The 20,911-nt window shown below is 43.0% G+C and overlaps 3 protein-coding genes across 4 annotated transcripts in view; 1 reads left to right on the forward strand and 2 right to left on the reverse strand.

The window, feature by feature from the left end:
* prkg2 (protein kinase cGMP-dependent 2) overlaps window positions 1-1,755 on the reverse strand; it is a 37,713-nt gene extending 35,958 nt beyond the window's left edge. The window contains exons 1-2 of the mRNA XM_085295527.1: window positions 1,622-1,755; window positions 302-806 (exon numbers count right to left, since the gene is read on the reverse strand). Of these exons, the coding sequence (XP_085151653.1) occupies window positions 302-798 (497 nt within the window). The 5' untranslated portion in view covers window positions 799-806; window positions 1,622-1,755. The remainder of the gene's footprint in view (window positions 1-301; window positions 807-1,621) is intronic.
* Window positions 1-7,066, forward strand: part of cfap299 (cilia and flagella associated protein 299) — a 134,221-nt gene extending 127,155 nt beyond the window's left edge. Inside the window, exon 6 of the mRNA XM_085295531.1 lies at window positions 6,986-7,066. Coding sequence (XP_085151657.1) covers window positions 6,986-6,997 — 12 coding nt within the window. The 3' untranslated portion in view covers window positions 6,998-7,066. The remainder of the gene's footprint in view (window positions 1-6,985) is intronic.
* A 422-nt stretch (window positions 7,067-7,488) lies between these two features.
* rasgef1ba (RasGEF domain family, member 1Ba) overlaps window positions 7,489-20,911 on the reverse strand; it is a 124,143-nt gene continuing 110,720 nt past the window's right edge. For both annotated transcript variants that reach the window (XM_085295532.1, XM_085295534.1), the window contains 6 exons: window positions 18,762-18,841; window positions 17,362-17,457; window positions 13,636-13,731; window positions 13,045-13,168; window positions 12,215-12,287; window positions 7,489-8,936 (listed from right to left, as the gene is read on the reverse strand). In XM_085295532.1, the coding sequence (XP_085151658.1) occupies window positions 8,912-8,936; window positions 12,215-12,287; window positions 13,045-13,168; window positions 13,636-13,731; window positions 17,362-17,457; window positions 18,762-18,841 (494 nt within the window). In that variant the 3' untranslated portion in view covers window positions 7,489-8,911. The remainder of the gene's footprint in view (window positions 8,937-12,214; window positions 12,288-13,044; window positions 13,169-13,635; window positions 13,732-17,361; window positions 17,458-18,761; window positions 18,842-20,911) is intronic.

Consider the following 20,911-nt stretch of genomic DNA (forward strand, 5'->3'; position numbering starts at 1 on the left):
TGAAGACAGTTTTTTGTTTTGTTTTTTTTCTCAGCAGCAGCTGTGAAATCTTGGACTGAATCATGTTGTTTTTATAACAGACTTTTGTTGGACGTCATTAGCACTAAAATCTTTGCTTCTTTGCCCACCTTTCACTTGCCACCCACACCTCTTTACGTTGCTTGCATTTTTAAAATCTCACCCACTACACCAGGATGGACTGAGCCTGAATGTGTCATGAACCTTTAGCTGGCTTCTCTCGCCGGCATATTTTTTCCTCTCCCTTTTTTATGTTTTTAACCTTCCTGAAAACACGTCTCACCTTGCATCCTTTGGTACCCGAGCCTTCTCAAAGGAGAACTTTGGCAGACCGCTGGAGTCGTAGGTTCTTGATGTGGGTTCGGCAGATACCCCTGCTTTGGCGCCTTTCCTTCTGTTCAGGGTTTCCTTGATGCGAATGCTGAGGTTGGGGCTGCCCCTGCTGCTGGCTTTGACTGAAGGAGGCCTCGAAGCAAGACCCGCCGATGCTCCGCTCTTCATCACGTCCTGCAGTTTGTTGAGCTGGATGCACTTACTCTGCAGCTCCTCGCTCATCTCGGCCAGCACTCGTGTGTGTTTGGCCAGCTGCTCCTGGAGACCTTTGATCTGCTGCTCTTTGACACAAAGCTCCTCATCCTTCCTCTTGCCCTCTCGCTCCAGCTCCTCCACCCGGGCCCTCAGGAAATCCAGGGTCGAGTTTTTGAACCCACCGCCGTGATCTTTGTGCGCACAGCCGTCAGTGTGTTTGTAGCGCTTTGATTTCATTGAACCGTTCCCCATATTGCCACCTAGAGACAAAAGAGAGTCAAAGTTTGCTGTTATGATTTAAAAGCATCCTCCAACTGCACGATGAAATTTGGCACTAAAAGGGTCCGTCTGAGGACGCTAGAGGTGAGATTTCAAACAAAAGAGCTGACGCTGTGAGAGCAGAGAACACGAGAAAGACGGGAAGGGAGGAGAGAGAGATGGCAAATCAGTATTTAATGGTCAAGGAGTGTGTCCTGTCCATTTATTATTCAGAAGGCAGGAAGTATTACATTACATGAAGAGTCACTCTGGTTGTGCTCAGACAGAAGCACGGTGAGAGGAAATGCTGTCCGGGGAGCTCATGACTGCAGAAATCAACAGAACGTCTCCAAAGAGTGAAGAGCTGACATGGGGCAGAAATGTTGGAGAACAATCCTGTTTTTGTTGTCGCCCCCTCACACATACAGTAGACTTCATTCATGACATTCCTGCTGGGACGGTGTCACATCAGTCTGCAGCACTCCTGCACTTTATTCTGAAAATCAAACATACTGCTGTCTTTGTAATCCTGTTTCGAAAACCTGCGAGTGGAACCACCCCCGTTTATTCCTTTACTTTGGTGCTTCAACTCTTTCACACACTGACTAACAAGCAGCAGTGTGACAGTGCAGACTCAGAGCAGAGGCAGCACCTTGCTGTCTTTCACCGATTTGACACATTAAAGGTTGATTCTCGCCAGTTTAACTAATTAAACCTTCCAAGGGGAGCGCGCACCTGCAACTTGCAATGCCTAGTCATTCTCCTGCTGGGAGTGAAGCCTGATGAGCGCAGTCTCAGACAAACTGTCCGCACTCACCTGCTTAGTTTTCAGAGCCTTCAGAAGAGCCCGGAGGTTTGTCGGAGTTAAATGAAGGAACAACGTGTCCGTGGATCCGCGCATCAGCAGAGAGGCGCTCCACCTGCTCGCATCCTCTCCTCCCTCCGTCTCTCTCTCTCTCTCTCTCTCTGGCTTTCATCACAGTCTGTGCGGCGCGTTCTCGCACGCGCGTGCGGCGACCGGGTGTGATTGCCAGGTCAGGTGTGAATGACGTCAACCGCGACGTTGTCGTTTCTACACCGAATATATTGATTACTTGATGTGCGTCGTTGACCCCGATCAATTAAAAAAAATTATATAATTATATATAATATTTTTCATTTATCAGAAAGCTTTAGTTAAAGTGATTAAATAAATTGATTCATTAAATTGTAAATTCCTTAAAATTACAGAAGGCCAATCAAAAAGAGTTTGGTGAAGAAGTGAAAACACTACATGCACTATGTGTAGCCCTGGGAGTCATCCAACCTTCATTTCAACACATTACATATGTGTACTTCGTTGTCACCATGAACCATGAAATGTTCCAAATTTATTTTGAAAAGATAACAGTAGATTGAACAAATGCCAAAAGATGCACCCTGATGGAAGCATCTGGAATTCAACAAGTAAAGGATGCCGAGGGTCCAAAAGGATGCTCAGTGCTCCTGAGAAGTGACTCATTTCATACAGACGCTGAACGTCTCTGAGAGAGGCGCCATTGTCATTTCCTCCAGTTTGCTCCCGGTTTTAAGATTAAGATTACAAACAAACAGAAAATGAAAGCATTGACTCAGTGAAGGAAATGGAACAGTTACATTACTGTCATGTCGACATTAAAACGCTGTACTTTTTCTAAAACATACATCCACATGTTTAGATGCCTGGTTTCAGGTAGAAGAAGCAGACGTACAGCCTGGTCAGCTCGGACTCTGCGCAGAGAACAGAAATCTGCACACAGTGAAACGTGTGGCTTGTTGTAGTGGAAAGAAACATGTCTGAGTTGTCATCAGCTTCCTCATTTAAGTATGAATCATGTTTTTGTGTTTTGTATCACAGAGCGTGCTTCTACAAATGGTAAATGGCCTGCATTTGTATAGCGCTTTACTCAGTCCCTAAGGACCGCTTTACAATCACTCGAATCAATACACTCAATACTTTTCCTGCTTCGCTATGATGGTTATGCTGCCTGATATTCGCCTCTTTAACTGATGTTACCAGATTAGATATTGGTTAGATAAATCATCTTATTGTGTTATGATTAAGTTCTGCTTTAGTCACGGGCGCCACCATGAGGGGGCATGGGGGGCACTGACCAAGCCCCAAAATTTGCTGCCCCCCTAGCAATACTGTCCTATGTTGGTAATAATTTTAATATACTTGTATGTGCTGTGCCACGCCAATATTTTTAGTGGCCCCCATATGCCACCCCTATGTAAAATTCTGGAGGCGCCCCTGGCTTTAGCACTTCACATATTTGTAAGCAATGTCTGCACTGGCTTTAAGTATTTTTGTCCACTTGTGGGCAGTGGTGCAAGAGGCAAAAACAGCACCTGATACAGTGATATACACCAGCTATATTATGATTTATGTTTCTGACCACCTGTGGTGGAGGTCTGATATATGGTCCACAGCAGCTACAAGGAAGGAAAATATTTGTCTCTCGGCTGCTCCACTTTCTCACAAGCTTTAGGGGAAAATATTGAAGAGAACAGATTTTGGAATTGTTACTGTTTTCAATGCTGTTATTACAATTTTCAATAGCACAGCCTTAAAGAAATACAACAAAAATCATTTGAATGGGTTAATCAGGTGATGAGTGTAAGTACAGGCTCATGTTCTTGTCTTGGTCTCTGTGCGGCCGTGTTGTCTGTCTAGCTTAAAGTCTAGACTTGAAGCTGCAGTCCTTCACACCAGCAAATGATTAATTGGTTTTCCTAGTGTGTTTGTGCATGAAGCAGCCTCGCCTGCAGCAGATTCCATTGACAGGCACAGAACAATAATGGCAGGTGGCCAAAGCTGATTCATCTGCAGCACTCGGGTCACAGCAAAATAAAAATCCAGGTCACTGACTCCCAACCTGAACCTGAGAGGAATCTCAGAGGCCGGCTGATGATCTGAGGACGTATTCTGAATGAGCAAACAGCTTCACAATAAAGGCGTTTAGCTAATATACACCTCCTCCCTGTGCTGCAGTAGGGCTTTAACAACATGCTTGAGGGCACTCTGGCAGGACTCATCCTCACTTTGTGTTATTATTGAATATTTTGGCAGTATTGGGACTCTGCTTTTTTAAACCCTGTGGCCTCACAGCAGGAATGTGTGGTGTTTGGGTCATCCTCACCAGCTGTAGTTATGAGTTTCCTGTTGTTGTTTACAGTGTTTCATAATCTCACAGGAGGTTAAAAGTACAAATACTAATACTATCTTTGTAATTACACAATGAAGAATGTAAAAAACACGTTACCAGGGTCAGCTCAAATGGGTTCACATGTGCACTGCTGATCTTAACTTTATATTTTTTAACAACCCCTTTTCCTAAAGAATCATTGATTTTCCTGGGGTGCGATTACAAATACGCATGTGTTCTTATTGCCTCGTTAAATAAAGATTGTAGGGGACATTGCGCCATCTAGTGGAGCAAATTTGCATCAAATGGAAGTACAGCTCGGCCTTGATTCAACTTCAGTTGATATCTCTTTCACAAAGTGCAAACTGGTTTTGGTCATAACATCATAATGGTTTTTATAGTCTATTGAATATTAAAGTCACAGACTTGCAGAAAACACCATTTACTCAAACTGCAAGAATAAAATTAACTGTTAGGGTCATTACCTTACAATATAAATCCATATATGTTAAGGTACCGTATAAATAACATTGAATTAAACTGTCAATAAGTAACTGTTAGGTTAATATTCCTATATGAAAAGGTTCATACATTAATAAGACATAGTTCTCACTTCAGACTCCAGCAAAAATTATTATAGTTAATTATTAAAAGAGGTGATGTTCTCACTTTTGGTCTGGTAGCTACAAAAAGTGTTATTTGCTTATAAATGCGTAATAACACAATTTGATTCAATTTTATTTATACAGCGCCAAATCACAACAACAGTTCCCTCAAGGCACTTTATATTGTAAGGTAGACCCAACAATAATACATACAGAGAAAAACCCAACAATCATATGACCCCCTGTGAGCAGCACTTTGGCGACAGTGGGAAGGAAAAACTCCCTTTTAACAGGAAGAAACCTCCAGCGGAGTCGGGCTCAAGGAGGGGCGGGGCCATCTGCTGGGACTGTTTGGGCTGAGAGAAGGAAGACAGGATAAAGACATGCTGTGGAAGTTAGACAGAGATTAATAATCAGGTGTGTGTTAATGTTAACCACATGAAACCAACAACCAAACAAAAACATAAAGCTTAGGACATTTGAACGACAGCAAAGTGAGTATTTAAGTTTAACTTTATTGACATTATTACTGTTAATAACTGTTTATACAGCTTTATTATCTAATAACTCGTGTTCATTAATTACATGGGGCTAAATTTAAAATGTTCCTCTGTAGTATTACTCGTGTCACGTAAAACATAATAACATAAGTATAGTCTAAACGTAAAAGGCAATAATCCCATATTTTTAAACTCCATAGCAAAGTGTTGGATTATTTGGAGAAAAAAAATCTTCTTGTTACTCATTACATCCGGTCAAGACTGGAAATTTTCTCTTTAGCTTTCTTTTTCTTTTGTCATGTGTAGCACAACACAGTGTAATGTCATCATAGTGATAATAAGCGCTGTGGTTTAATAGTTTTTGATGCAGCATTGTGTGTTTTAGCTCTACTTTAATCACATCTAACGTGATGCTTTTAGGCACTAATAAAGAGGCGAGGCTGCCGGACACTGGCGCCACCGGGCCCTCTGACCACCACCAGTAGGCAACGGGTGAAGTGTCTCGCCCAAGGACACAACGACCGAGACTGTCCAAACCGGGGCTCGAACCAGCAACCTTCTGACTACAAGGCAAACTCCCAACTCTTGAGCCACGATGCCATTTGAACTACACTTTAGGGCACTTCGTTCATTTTAAACATCATAGTGAATGGGTTGTAATATTGGTTCGTTTTTTGTTAATAGTAAAACGAGATTTGGGGGGGGGATCTGTTTAATTTAAGCGCACAAAGTACCTTTCATTGTCAGTTGTACTTCCTTAATTTGGACACTAGATGGAGGCAAATATGCATTCCTATTTTCTGTCTCCTTGCACAAATTCCAAAGTGAAGAGCAGAAATCACAAGCACATTAGCTTTTTTGTTTCTTAACTCAGTCCTTTGAATATTACTAGGTTATAATAATTTGTGCAATATTTGATTGATTTATAATTTTGTAAAGACGTTTCAAAGGAGAGCGATAATATGCGTCTTAAACATATGTGCGTTACATTACGCGTAGATTAGATGTGCAGGGGGAAAAAACACGAGGTGCTGGTTTGAGTTTAATGTGAATGTTTACTGTCAGCTTCCCGGGAACAGTTGGTTTGACATTCTGCAAAAATAACGAAGAAGAAGCCAACAAGCATAAGTAGAAGGGATGTAGTCATCAGTTATACACCTGTTCATTCCCTAAGGTGACGAATCTGCTTCGAAACAAATTCATGTCGTGTCAGGCGAGAGATTCGACAGTTTTCCACCAAACTGGAGTCATCCTGGTACCAAAAATATGGCACCAACATTTATTTTAGTTCAGTTTATTATTTACCACATTGCACCACATAACTGCTGGGCCTGAAGGCGAAACTCTCTTACTGACCGCTGGAAGACCATGAAATTCACCCGTTAGTAGAAGCTGAATCCCAAAGCGTCTGTCCACCATGACCCCCCAGAACTGATCTGAACTTCTGATAGTAACCCTATGTAGTAACCAGTTCTTAAAGTGCACTTGGAGATGCCACCAAAATTGATCATTTAAAAATAATAATAATAATATGAAGGTGGCACAAGAGCAGCACCATAACTCAAGGAACAGAACGATAAATATTTAAGCAGCGCTGCCTCCTGACTGCTGACTCTTATGTGACTACCAGCGATACTAAAGTGAAAAAAAATCACAACTCTGAACATTAGCCTTCGTTTTATAGCACTCATTATTACCCCTAACATTATCCCCATTACTCTGTGAAAAGTAATTGGTAAATATCTTTTTAAAAAAATGCTTTTTAAAATAATCTGTATTATGAAATGATACTAATGCATACAAAAAGAAACGTGATTTTATTTGAAGAAACGCAATGCTCTTAATACTGAGTTTTCAGAGTGAGAATAGTGACAAGACCAACATTTTACTCTTATTTTTCTTACTTTAGGGTACCCGGTGAGGCCTCGGCCACCTGAGAAAGAAACTCCAAAGTGAGTAAGTGAACCTGTAAGCTGTGCTGTCTCATTGCTGTTCAAACTCTTCCAAAATCACAATGTGCTGGACGTGTACAAGTGAGGCCAAAGTGGAAGTGACTTAAACCTGCATCATTTCTGGTGGCCAGCAGGTGGCAAAAAGATCAGATGGTATAGACATACATAAGAAAATGATCCTCTTAGTTTTCTTTTTTTAAAAAACATTTATGGCCTCAAGTGATAGTTTCAGTTATGATTAAACACTATTTATTTTGGAAATGATCGTCCAATTTAAAGTTAAATGGACAATAAAGCAGTGTTTGCTTTGGGCTTTGGTTGCCTTGTCTCTAACCACCAGATTGTGCACAAGATGGTTCAGAACATCAGAATGTGAGCTTGGCTATGCCCATCTTTTCAATACAGTCTGTGGTCATGAATGCATTTTCCAGAAACAAAACAAACCCACAGAAGTCACTGATAAATTTAAGCCTTTTATTAACTTTTCTCTTTTTAAACACAACTAATTCATTCATAAACATTCCTCTATTCCATTGTAACAGTCCAAATACAAACGATGAGCACGGGGAGAGAAAAAGGAACATACAGTATGTACACAACAAACTACAACAGCACTGTGCGTTGAGGGAGAAGCAGTCAAGGCAAAGCGGACATCAGTCAAAAATATTCAACTTCATACGCTGAGCTAGTACCTTGTAAAATAAGTGTCTAATACAAACTTATATAAAAATATTAAAGTCAGGACTACTTATGCACGTTATGTACCTAGTACAAAATTAAATAACAATAAAATAAGCGTAAATATTGGCATGAGGAGATAACGCAAATGTATAAATAAAACATAGTGGAAATGTACTTTATTATGAAAAATAAAAACTAAATGGACATAATTTAACCAGAAAGCCTCAGTTCACATTATTCAGCTATTTTCTGACTGGACCACCAGGGGGCAGCACCGACACATTTTTTTCTACGAGAGCAAGGTGGCGCAGGAACAAAAGGAAAGTATGAATGAGAGTCTAGAGGAGCATTTCAGCATAGATAACTGGGAACAATAAGAAACAGACATGAAACCCCCCCACCCCATTTTAGCTCACTGCTAAAGGCCTCTGTACGCTTCAAAGGCAAATTTCAAAGCATCCAAAACTCCTGAAGCTTACTAATGCTGCAGTTCCTTTGAAGCATACTGGAACCATAATCATGTCAAGACAAATGACAAATGAAATGTTACTTCCTGCTTCAGAAAATCTAAATTTTACACAACACAAACAAGAAAAACGACTTTTACATCTTTTCTCAAACGCAGCCAGTGCCTTCTTGTTTTCCTTACGTCACAACAAAAGCTTCAGAAACATGAAGTGAAAGATACTTGGATCTGATACAGTAAAATAATGTCTAGCTTAATGGTAAACAGTGTTATAGGTTAAGGTTTGGGTTCTCTGTACGGAGAACGCTGGCTTGTGGAACCCAGAGTAGCGTTTCTGTTGCGTTAGCCAACCAGCAGCTAACTTTGTAGCTTTAGTGGGGAGAAAAATAAAAGAGGCGGGGAAACAACAGCCCCAACTTTGTTAACACTCACAGGTACCCTTTTTTTCCTTTCTTTTTTTTTTTAAACTGTGAGGGTTTGTATTGTTTCTTTATAAAACAAAGACTATAAAGTCATACAAAGAGATGAAAAACAGCTGTCCTGAAATGTACAGCACAAAGAGCAAGAGGGTAAGGAAAAGCAGAGCTGGGGCGGGACACCAAATGTCCTCGCCAGCTGAAGCAGAGATTGTCGTTTCCCTTCCAACACGGGGATACTTTGCTTGGACAACAGCGATGCTGACGGGGCACGCGGGCTCACTTGTTGGGTTCGACGTTATTCTGGTTTCTTCAGTGGTTTACACCCTGCTTAGCAGAGTGGATCTGTGGGGCAAAGAAAGACAGCACCGTTAGAATCTGCAGACTTTCATCACAGCGATGTTTAATGATTGCAGTGCTCAGCCTCTTGCAAAAATGGCTGAGGAATGTGAAGCATGACTGTGCAATTCATCTTTAAGAACCTGAAACATTAAGGATCCTTAATTTCTGCTCTTTGTCAAATTTTTTACAGTGTACCAACTGCAAAATATCTTGGACGACTTCCATGAATGTTTCCCTTTTCCCTGCAGGATGGATGCTTTTAATACGACAGATTTAAGCAAATCTGCTGGAATTTTACAGTCCTAAGGTCCAGCACAGCGACCGCCACAGCAACAGTCTGCCTTTAGTGGATTTCCAGGTGTAACGTGTGTGGATGTAGGGGGCGACGGGCAGCGCTGGGCACGGCAGCACGTTCTGCTGACGCAGCTCGGCCGGAATAAAGTGACAGATCGTGTCGCAGTGGAGGCAAAGCTCAGGGGACAAACAGGGTTGGCAGGCTCTCAGGAAACGTGACCACACACACTCAAACACACGCGCCCACACACACACACACGTGCACACACACACACAGCTAAGTGGATTCACCCCGGCTGGGCTTAACCCAACACTCGCAAGGCTGCCGATCCAAAAACCTGCTCTCACCTTTGACCCCTGCCAGAAGATCTGATTCATACGTCTGTCTGCATGTGGGTGGCTGCGCATGTGTGGGGTCAGCTTGGCGATCTGAAGCATGGCTGTCACGCTCTGAGTCATGTGGTCACTGTTCATACATACTTGGTGTAGTTTTACATCCATTTTTCCTTTCTTGTATCCACATTTTAAAAAGAAAACTTGCAATCAGGTCTGTGTGAGAGCAGGGTGGAGAAGCTGCACTGGCATTGTCCTTCATATGGCAGAAGTTTCAAAGCTGCCTTTCTTTGGACACTTGGGAGCAGAAATAAGGCCAACGTTGCTGCGAGTGGGGATGTCTGCTAGCGAGTTTAAGGCTGAACTACAACCTAACTACTACTTTTTTCTTTAGTTCACCCAAATAAATTATTTATTAATGTCAGTTACAGTGTTGGGACTAACACGTTATTAAGTAACGCGTTACAGTAACTACGTTATTATTGTGGTAACGAGCACGGTAACTAGTTATTATGCCAAAATCAGGAACGCGTTACTCGTTACTGGGATTTAGATAGACTCGTTACTTCGTGTGGTGGCTATCACGGAGCTTCCACAGATTCAGTAACATTAGCAAGTGGTGGAGGCAGCAGGTGGATGAAGGAAAGGGGACGCAGAAGGAAAAGAGACCCGAGGCGGCCGCCGGTCCAAGTGTGAACTGAACTTCAGGTAAGAAGTTATGACCTGCAGTCTCTCTGGGTCAGATATGAACCAAGTTTAGGTGGAGTTTATTTTCATTATTCTGACTTTTTCCGTACTGCGTGCTAGCTAGCATGACGGAGTTTCTATACAGCTGGGTGGGTGCTATGAAGTTAATGATGTTGAACTTTATTTTGTTCATAAGTTATTAGAGTTGCCAACCGTCCCGTCTGGTATTCAGAGAAAATATTACGCGTTTCTTATTGAGGTGAAAAGGAGAAACAGGTTTACCTTTTAGGTGACATGGATGAGTTGAAGTTATGAACTGTTTCTGAGAGACAAATAACACCAGGATCCTTTTTTAGGTAGCTGACAGCTGGTAACTGTGCAAGTGCGGATCTAGCAAAGTGTTGCCAGGGGGGCAGGTAGGGCATTAACAGGGAATGGGGGGCACAAAGAAATACTTTTCTTTCTTATTCTCATTTAAAATGTCTAGCTTTTAAAAAATAATTATCTGAATCTTACAACAAACGATTGATAGATTGATGCATGTATACCATCAGAACAGTGAACATCACTGTCACAACAGCGTTTGTTTTCATTCAAAGGCTTTATGATTTTTCCTATAATGGTGTGCCGGTCTCTAGTCAAAATGCCCGGGATGATTTTCTGTCCCAGTCCAGCCCTGTATGCAGCTCATCTGCAGTCTGGTGTTACCTACATCTTCCTATTCAGAAGGCAGAATTTCCGAGTTCTGAGTACAATCGAAAGCACCACGACTGCAGTTTTTGTGTTGATGTAAAAGGCGCACATGACTCTGTGACGTAGGCTAGAATCATGGCAGCAGTCAACGACGGTCCAGGTGTGGGATTTCTCTCGTGGAAATATGCACATTATCTTTTCCTTTCTATTGGTAGGTGGCACAGTGCACTTGTGGCAAGTAAGCAAGCTAGAAGACTGGCAAAGTTATGGAAGCAACACATTAACAAGAGAATTCTGAGTAAAACCAAAGTTTCAAAGTAACTAGTAATGTAACTAAGTTACTATTTTAAAGTAACTTACCCAACACTGGTCAGTTACCATTTCCCACGTTAAATTTTACTTCCTTTCATATTGTGCCACCTACCCACCTCTACCTCACAATGTAACTTAAATAAGTTATAATAAAGGCTAAAAACACCCCAAATGTTTTTAGAAAATGGCTTTTGGAGCTGGACCAATCGCTGCTGTACTTCATTAAAGGCTCAAAGAGGAATTCATGAGTTCATCTGCTAACAGAATGAGGATTATCCTGTTCTTAGTGTGAACCTCTAGTGAGAGCTGCAAAGAAAGGGCAGAGTGTTTTCTCAGCCATCTGTTGTTTTTACAGCAATTTCTTGTAGTTTAATAACTGAAAACTTAAAATCCGCAAATTTTTCACGGCCACATAAATGAATCTGATCTTAACAGTTCTCAGCGGAGAAGCGACGCATCCCTGACTCAGTTCGTGTCAATTTAACTTCAGCGTGATGCTGAAGCGAGGAAATATCCCTCCGTCAGCTCTCTGGGGCTTAGAGCCACCTGAACAAAGACATTTTTCTCTCATCCATCTTCTCACACACACACACACACTACTGTGTGACAGGAGGGTATGGCGTTATTGCGCACATAAGATGTAATTGTGTGAAAATGACTGATGTCTTTACACGCGCGTGTGCAAGCGACGGCGTGGCCTGGAAGACCGATGACAGCCTCTGTGTGTGTTTAATGCATTTATTGAGTAGCGTGAGGGGTCAGCCTCACAGCGTGACCTACATCCCTCTGGGTGTGCCTGGTCAGCGGGGAGACCGGGCAGAGGATGCGGGGTGACAGCCGTGATTGAAAGACTCGAAGCCCCTGAGGGTGGGTGGGTGTGTGTGTGTGTGTGTGTGTGTGTGTGTGTGTGTGTGTGTGTGTGTGCGTGCATGCAGAGTGAGCGGGGAGGGGTTCATACACACCTCAGAGACTTCCATCTGTCCTTCTCCATGTTGTTCTCAGGACCTTCGCTCTCGTATGATGCCAGATACAGAGCTGCAATGAGAAACAGAGCAAGATCATTCAAAGCTGTGACATTTATATGCCACCTTAACCCATTTTCCCCTCACTCTACTATTTTCTGTAGTAAATGCTGTTGATGCTCAAAGCTGATTGAAACGCACTGTCTGAACTGACCAGAGTCGGGAGGATTTTACTCCCCGTCGGTCTCTGATAACACTGCGATAGGAGCCCGAACCGGTGACGAGACTTTGAAGTGGATTACAGGAGACTGAGACTATCGGTGCCACTGGAGCACGAGAGGTGATAACGAGGTGTGTGAGGATCTGAGGATTAGTCTCTGCACTGCTATATTATTATGATTAAGGACAAAGAGGCGGAGGGCACATCATTTTGGTTTCTTCTGTTTCATTCCACACCAACGCTTTATCATTACTGACACAAAGTAACAATTCTCCCTATTAGGGATTTAAAGTAACAAGGTTTGCTTCCTTAGTTTTAAATCTATGACTATCTTAGTATAATTAGAGGTGTTTTCTGAGCTCGTGTAAATGTATTGACATGTATGGCTTTGTCCATTTATTTCCATGTTTACAGACTTGAAATCAAATGGTACGTGCCCCCCAAAAACGTTACTACACAGCTACACAGGGGAGGAAAAGCACAATTTTTCACTTGTATAGATAAAGTGTCAAACCAAGCCTTGATTAATGTCTGTAGCTTCATATTTAACATGGACACATTGGTTTCCTTTTTTTTATTTAAGATAACCTTTAACGTTCAATGAACTCACCATCTTCGGTGAATACCGGAGCGGTCAGCAGGTACTGAAGGATCTTGCGATCCTTCTCAAACGGACACTCCACTTTCTTCCAGGTCATGAACTCACTCACTTGTTTGGCGAGCTCCCAGAATTTCTGAAACAGTAACGACACAGGTTGGTTATTCAGAAGGAATCGACATGTTTCAAATGAAAAGACTGCCTTTGAATGAGGTTAGGGGTAGCGCCACACTGCGGTACTCGTCAGCTGTTAAGAAGTGTTAATGTGTTCAAATACACTTATTTATTTCATAACAGGGCAGGATACAGACGTGGTTCAGCAGCAGCCTATTTCCAAGGATAGAATCAGTCCTTAAAATAGTCTGATTCGGGGTAGCTGTGACCAGCCACGAGTGGAAATAGTGTTTGGTCACTGGTCATCATGGAAACACAGCTGATATTTGCACACTCAAGCCTTACTTCTGCATTTCCCAGCAGTCTTTAGAGAAGTGGTAGTAAACAGCCCAAAATTTGTTTCCATGTGTAGTAAATATCGCGACGCTGTCTGACACTGAAAGTCATGTGAGGGGAATCTCCCGTTGGGAAATATCAAATTCAGTTTACCTCAAAGTTGATGTGGCCGTTCTGCAGCCTGTTGGCACATCCCTCATTGAGGAAGTAGATGTCTTTTATGAGCAGGCTGAAGAAAGGGATGACAATCTGCAGGGCAACAGAAACAGAAAGGGATTTAATATCAGCGAGCAGATATAAGGGGGATTTCCTTATGACTCGTAGGTGTGTGCTCTTTTCTAAACAGCGATTCAAAAAGGATTACGGTTCACAAAGAGGATCTCTGCTTCACAGGAGAAACACACAGTAAAACTAGCGAGTTTTCCAACTACAGAAGTCTGTAGCAGGGTGTAAAAATACAACCTGTAGCTAAAAAAAACAGAAAAAACAACTAATGGGGAAGTGAGTCTGAGGTAAAGAGGTCAGTTTTCCAGAGAAGAAGAATTCCCCTTAAAAGCTACTTAAATAATTCATTGCCATAACTTACAATGATTTAGGTCACTGCATGTCTGTCTCCACACACACACACACACACACACACACACACACACACACACACACACACACACACACGGAGGAAATAAGGAAGAAGCACCAGCAGGTTGTAAGCTGGTGGGTTATTTAGAGGATTCAACTTTCTGGCTCACATTTATCATCTGATACGGCTCATAAGCAAAACATGTTTTATACTGAAGGCTGCTGTAAAGTGGCACACTGACCTATAAAACTCCTCAGTCTGTCACCTCTCTCCTCACTGTCCCCACCCAACATTAAACATTCATGGAGCTTTCAAAGGAGCAACCGAAGGAAAAGCAACACACTGAGCTCTTCTTCAAACCTACATTTGTGTTGCACTTTCTATTATTCATACAAAGTCACTGTGTCAGACGCTGTACTTGTACAAGCCGCCCACACCCTTTGTTTTTAGTTCTTCCCACAAAATCATTTTTCAAGCCAAGCCAGCGAATCTCGCTCATGTGCTTTTTGTTCCTCGTGTTCTTCTAAAGCTGCTCTTGGCCGGCTCGGATTGCACGCCTGTTTGTGTGAAATTATGTCTCCTCACACCGTCCTTTGACAAAAGTTGGGTGCAGCTGACTTGCATTTAACGAGGCCTCGGTGAAGTCACAAAGTCAGAACATCAAGTACAGCGAGGGGTCTGCAGGGGCAGGATGTTTACAAGAGCCTGCCTGTGTGCGTGATCTCAGGGCTGTTGTCATACACACACGCGCACGCACACACGGGCGCGTACACACACGGAGAGTTTAAGGAAAAAAAGCCTGCAGGAGCTGAAAGGAAGTCGTTTTCACAGCTGGACATGAGAAGGTGTTAAAGGCCTGGAAGCCGAAGGGAGGCTGGATTTTGTAGCAAAATGAAATCTACCTTAAGTTGATGAAATGTGCAACATTTCTGTAATAGAGATGACTGAATCACCCAAATACAGTTGCTTTAAAATGGGGATTGCAATTGGTCCAAACAATTAATCCACAGCTATGTCGATACCAGCAATTATGAAACCACTGACAAATTAAGAAAACACTTGTAAGCTTGTAACAATCCAGTGTGCTGCTGGGAAACCTTGGGTTTATAACATCCATGTGGATCTTATTTTGAAGCCTTGATAATATTCTGTTGATGACATGCAGACGGAGAGCTGGATACCTGACGGCCAAGTAGTCGTTCCTGGTATATCCACCTGAGTGCATCGCTCGGACCCGAGCAGGCGCCTTCCTGAGCATTGTCGCAGACCTTACCACCACATCAAGTTAAACATTAAACTTTAAACCTTAACATTAAACCTAAGGTGTCACCCTGGCCTCCCAACTCTCCACATCTGACCTACTCGATACTCGGTCGAGCAGTTCTCTTTGTTTACAAGCATGCAGCTAGGTAAACATTATATCCGAGCCGAGGGTCACACCGTTAATGGTACAGGCAATATTTATTCTGCACAACTGTGTAGAAGATAATAGTTCTTACATACAAAAAATAGCGCTGCAGGCGAGGGAAACACTGTCAAATTTTATTTTGTGGTGAAATGACCCTTTATCTTCTTAATTAACTGTCTCCATCTGGTTAAAACAAGTCTTAGAAGAAGAGTATGCAATGCAACTTTGTCCAAACTGGAGCTGTTGCCACATTCTTCCTTATAAAATATCTCACAATAGTTGCTACACAACCAAACACGATCCACCGAGTCTGGTTTAGATCAGCTGTTCGGCATTTTGTTAACATGTTATTTCAAGCAAATGAGCCAACATAGCAACAAGTGTTGGATCGTTAAATCTTTTCTGTCCTCACTGCAAAGAACAAAACCTACAGCAAGAATAGGCTGAAACACACGTCGTCAGACTGAAGCTCTGCGAGTGCCTGACGGACACTATAAACACCCCCCGACCCCCCAAAAGGAGAGGTCACATGCAGGAACATACCAGACTTCTTGGGAACTTTCCATTTCATGACCCTGACCTCTTGTACTGGACTGTTTGCATATCTTTGCTCGAAAAAAGGGGGGACATCCCTCACGAACCACAGGGAGCTGCACACACATCGACAGTACACTTTGTCTCCACTAAATAAAAACACCTTTTTTTTAAACATGATGACGGGACGAGAGGCTGACCACTAATGTCTGGCAGCCCACGAGCTTCGGGGCGGATCGCATTCGGTCAGGGTGGGTCGAAGCAGCAGAGAACGCTATGTGATCTGGCAGGAGGCCATGTTTTCGTTTCATTCCAAAGCATCTTTGATGAGGAAGAAACTCAGACCCTCCTCATGTTTTGACCCTCATAACTTGACCTCTGCGTCCCCTCTGCACTACACTGTTATGTAACCTCCGTCCCTCTGCAGTCCTCCCCGGAGGCTGCTGATGCTGTAAATATCACGGGAACACACTGTGCAGACGATTTCAAGATACGCCGCTTTGGTTCTCTGCACTGCCTCAAACACTTCCTTCCACGTCACAGTGCATGAGAATAAAGTCTGAGATAAGGTCTCCACTTTTTGCATAACCGCAGTCAAGCATAATACGTCCCCGCTGTGACACACGTCACCACTGAAAGGTCACGACAGCTGTCAAATGGTTTATAGTAAAGACACCGAGCCACCGTTCACTATAAGTGTCTCTGACTGTTTACATGAATTGTAAACCAAAGTCTGGTGTTCACATGTCCAGCTGTTCAAACTCTTGGGTCTGCATAAACACTGGCTGCTTGATGTGTCAGTATCAAGCAGCAAACTCCAAAAACTGCAGTTCTTTGACTGGCCACTTGAGGCTGAATCCAATCCTCATAGACTCCCAGTCTTAAAATGCCCAACTTAACAAAATAAATAACAAACAAAAAAAATGTTTACATCCTGATCAATGGCAAAGACCTCGAAGTTAGTGGGTGAGCGATATTCTTTATTATTTTTATTAGGGTGTCGCTTAATTAGCAGATGTCTTTGTCCACAATCCAACGTCTGACATCACCATGGTTACGTCCATCTTTTAATAAAGGTCTGTTATTCAGTACGAAAATATCTGTCATCTTTTTGGCAAAGAGAAATAAATAATCGGAATCGCAGCTTTTCCCAGAATTGTGAATCCGATGCAACAAATTTTGCGCTTCAAATGTCATCGTCCATATTTAATTTGCTCTCTTTCTGCCCGACACAAGGCGTTCAGATGGGAGCTGAACTACAGGTGAACCAGTTGGAAAGTTAAGATTACATTTAAATATTCAGAATAGACAATCTCCCGTAAACACGCCACCATCAAATGCGGGAACATCAAGGCCTCACCTTCTCTCTGCTGCTGTTGGCGGTGATTGATCTCTGCGTGGCTCCTCTCAGTGCTGTTCTGTAGTTATAGAAATTGCTGGAAGGATCCATCTGGTGCTGTGGAGAGACAAATACAGAGTCTGTGTGAGCACATGCCTCTGAAATGTGAGTGGATCTGATGGCCCAAAAAGCCGGCGACATGTGGTTTGGCTTAACACCAGTGGAAGTGCTAACTCTGTGCCTGGATAATACTAGTTGACAAGAAAGTGAAAGTCACTGAAGGAAACTCTGAAACTCGAACAAATCTTCAGTGAAAATTGTATAAAATGTGGTTTTATTATTAGTTTTCACCATGACGACCAAGTATCCTCAGGTTTCAAATATTGTGACATAGGATGTAGTCACATATGGGGGGGGGGGATTATAAAACAATCAACAAACAGACGATGCCATTGGGTCTGCGACTTTCAACAAACTAAGCAGCAAATTAACTCAAACACAAAGTTTGGGATTCACCTAAAAGAAATCCTCAGAGGGACAAAAGATAAAGATAAAAGGAAAGCATCAAGAAGGGTGCGACTGACAAAAGGAGCCAGCAGAAGAGGAACGACGTGGATGATCTCCAGTGAGACGTGAAGAAAACCTAAAGAACTCGAGTCTTTGAAACCCTTTCAGGTCTCGCAGAGCGTCCCAGACTCACTCGTCAGATCTCCTATTTCAAAAGGGCCGACTGATGGCCCGTTGGGCTCACTGAACGTGTTCTTGCGGTATGCTGGGTTTTCTCACACACCTCGGGGAGGAAGGCAGGGCTGCGTGATTTGCACACCCAGTTACACCTTAACATCTGGTCCTCCCGGCTGCTGGGCTCCATTTATTTCCACCTGATCCCGACAGAATCATCAAATTTCCCCTTATTTTTCTTCCAGAATGTACCAAGAACAATCATAGGTGTTCGATTTTTGTTCTTTTCTGCACTTTGCATGTTCTGACTTAAAACTGAACCTTCAGACTCAGATGTTCCAGGAAAATTCTGTTGCTTTACCATATAATCATACTAAACTTGGAAAAGGCTATCATGTGCTTTGGTTTAAGAGAAAGGCTTCAACTAGCTCAGTTCTGAGAGTCTCTGTTTTTTCTGGATTTATGAGCGATCTTAGTCATGGACAGCAAACCCTTTATTCTCCCACTCAGATCCACGCTTGCAAAAGCTTTCAGAATGACCCTGTTTTTCTCTCTTACCCAATAAATCACTGACAGCAGTAGCTCCCCCGCAAACCCACAACTAGATTTGTCATAAGTGTTTACCACAACACTGCCACTACGCGTGGGAAAAACTTAAGAGTTGAATTATTAAAAGTGAGATTATAAAACACTCACTTCCTGAGCGCTGGTCAAAGTAAATCTCTTTTATACAAACTCACCTCTAGAATATCAAACTTGGCTGTTTTGACTTTGCTCCAGGTCTTCTTCAGCCGTGACACCGGACTCATGTTCATCCCAGCTGCAACACAAACACACACAAAAACAAAGGCCATGAGAGAGAGATCACACGCCCGTGCAAACACGATCGCATTAACACATGGCATTTTCCCCATTCAGCCAGACAGACGCACATCCCCCTCCACCCTTCCTCCCCCCCTCTGCCTCCCCTTCTCTTTCTTTACGTTGCTTCTTCTGGTGCAGCAGGGCAGCAGGAACAATAGAGTTAACACACGCCTTGTTTCCCCTCCCAGCACTCTGCTTCCCATATGGTAATCCTCTGTGTGTGCCCGGTGCAGGTTCAGGCAGCGAAGGGTCACCAACAGAGCAGAACAACACCACAAAAACAGCCCTGGGGTACTCTAAAGAACTCCGGTTCACAGACAGAAATATAAAACTCGAAACCGCGAAGCCTCGTGTTCTCCCTGAACTCACTTTGATTCCCAGCAGACAGTTTGGCTTTTACACAGCACCGAGGGACGGAAGCGAATGCAGGCCGAACCACGGAGGCATGTGACGCTGTGTGTCAGAACGTGTGCTGCCTGGGAAACGGCTCCATCCACTCACAAAGAGACCAGTGTGAAGAAGGACAGGTGCTAGCTGTAGTGGTCCCTCTGGGACACATACGAGATGATTATTATACCGTTAATGTCTTCTTCTTTTCAGCGCAGTCACAATGTCGCCAATGACAAGAAGACACTGACAGTTGGGGGTTTTTTGTTGTTTTTTTAATGAATTAAATGGTCACTTAACTCCAAGGCCGATTCTAGCCATGCAGTAGTTTAGATAATAATGCCCTTCTTTTTCTTTTCTGATCCAGTTTAGACAGGAAGGAAAACCAAATCTGGATATTTCAAGACCTGAAAAAATAAATGTATTTGCTCATGGAGACACAGCTGATGGTAAATGATCTCTTTTGGGGGGTAATAACCCTTTAAAAGCATCACAAACACAGTGTCCCTGGAGACGAGGCTGGTGTAGAAGGATTTGCCTGTGGCTCTCTTCCTCGCCGTCTCTGGGGAGGACAGAGGACAGCTGGCACTCCAATATCCTCTCCTCCCTTTCTCCCTCCCTCCTCCCCTGTGTGCTCACACTCTCTGGTCAGTGCTGACCATCTGCCCGGTTTATGCCCTCTTCCAGTCCCGAGTCCGCTCCCTGTTTGTAGTGGACGCAAAGACTCTCCACCCGCCCTCAGGCACCGATGACCAGACACGCTCTCCTCTAAATCCTCCGAGACTCAGAGAGTCTTCTAACCTCTTAGGCCTCAGTGTTTTTCTCATTTCTGATCTGGAATCAACCTGGTTACATTTATCGAAACTAATCTTGTTTTTAGAGACACGTTAACCCCTGCAGCTGTTTAGTACAACCCGGGTTTGCTCCACAATGGGCAGAATGTGGAGAGAAATTACATAGAAGAGGCGGAAATATCAATTTCTCTACTGAAAGTAACCTCAAAAGACCAGGATACAATATGCTTATAGTTCAGCCATTGTACAGAGTGAAGAATGGAAACTCCATCAGTGATACGCCTCGAGTTCAGCAACTATTGGCTTGATAATTCACACTCTTTGTCCTGCAATTTTATACCTTTTGGGCTATTTTTCAAAAGCGCAGACACTGGAAGTAGGGACAATAGGTTCATAAATGTATTTTACAATGTGCAGACTTTGCAGTGACTATATAAGAGTGATTCTGTAAGTACAAGCAGACGTAGCAGAAAGCCATGGGAAAAACTGTCTGAGTGACCAAAGAACAAATTCCATCAAGACAATTATCTGCATGAACTCCGCTCCATCTGCTGCCAAGTTTCACTCATAATATTAAACTGAAGAAAATTACGTAAGGTGGAAATGAACTGAGACAATGTCAGGAGAGGTTACTGCCACGGGGCGACTGCACCGCAGCATGAACAAAACAAACAAACTGCAATTTATAGCACTAATCAAATTTATGATGATGCCCACAAGACAACAAGCTCTGTGCAGAGGCCTACACAGGAGGAAGCAAGTGCAGAGTGCACGTCTGAATGAGGAAAGTGCAAAGCATCACCTTGTGGGAACAATCGCTTCAGGTTTTGTGCAGCAATGAAACA

This window comes from Mchenga conophoros, linkage group LG12 (genome assembly GCF_057382185.1).
Source record: "Mchenga conophoros isolate Kocher_MC1m ecotype Shallow Benthic linkage group LG12, M_conophoros_male_GT1.1, whole genome shotgun sequence".
In the NCBI taxonomy this organism is placed as follows: Eukaryota; Metazoa; Chordata; class Actinopteri; order Cichliformes; family Cichlidae; genus Mchenga; species Mchenga conophoros.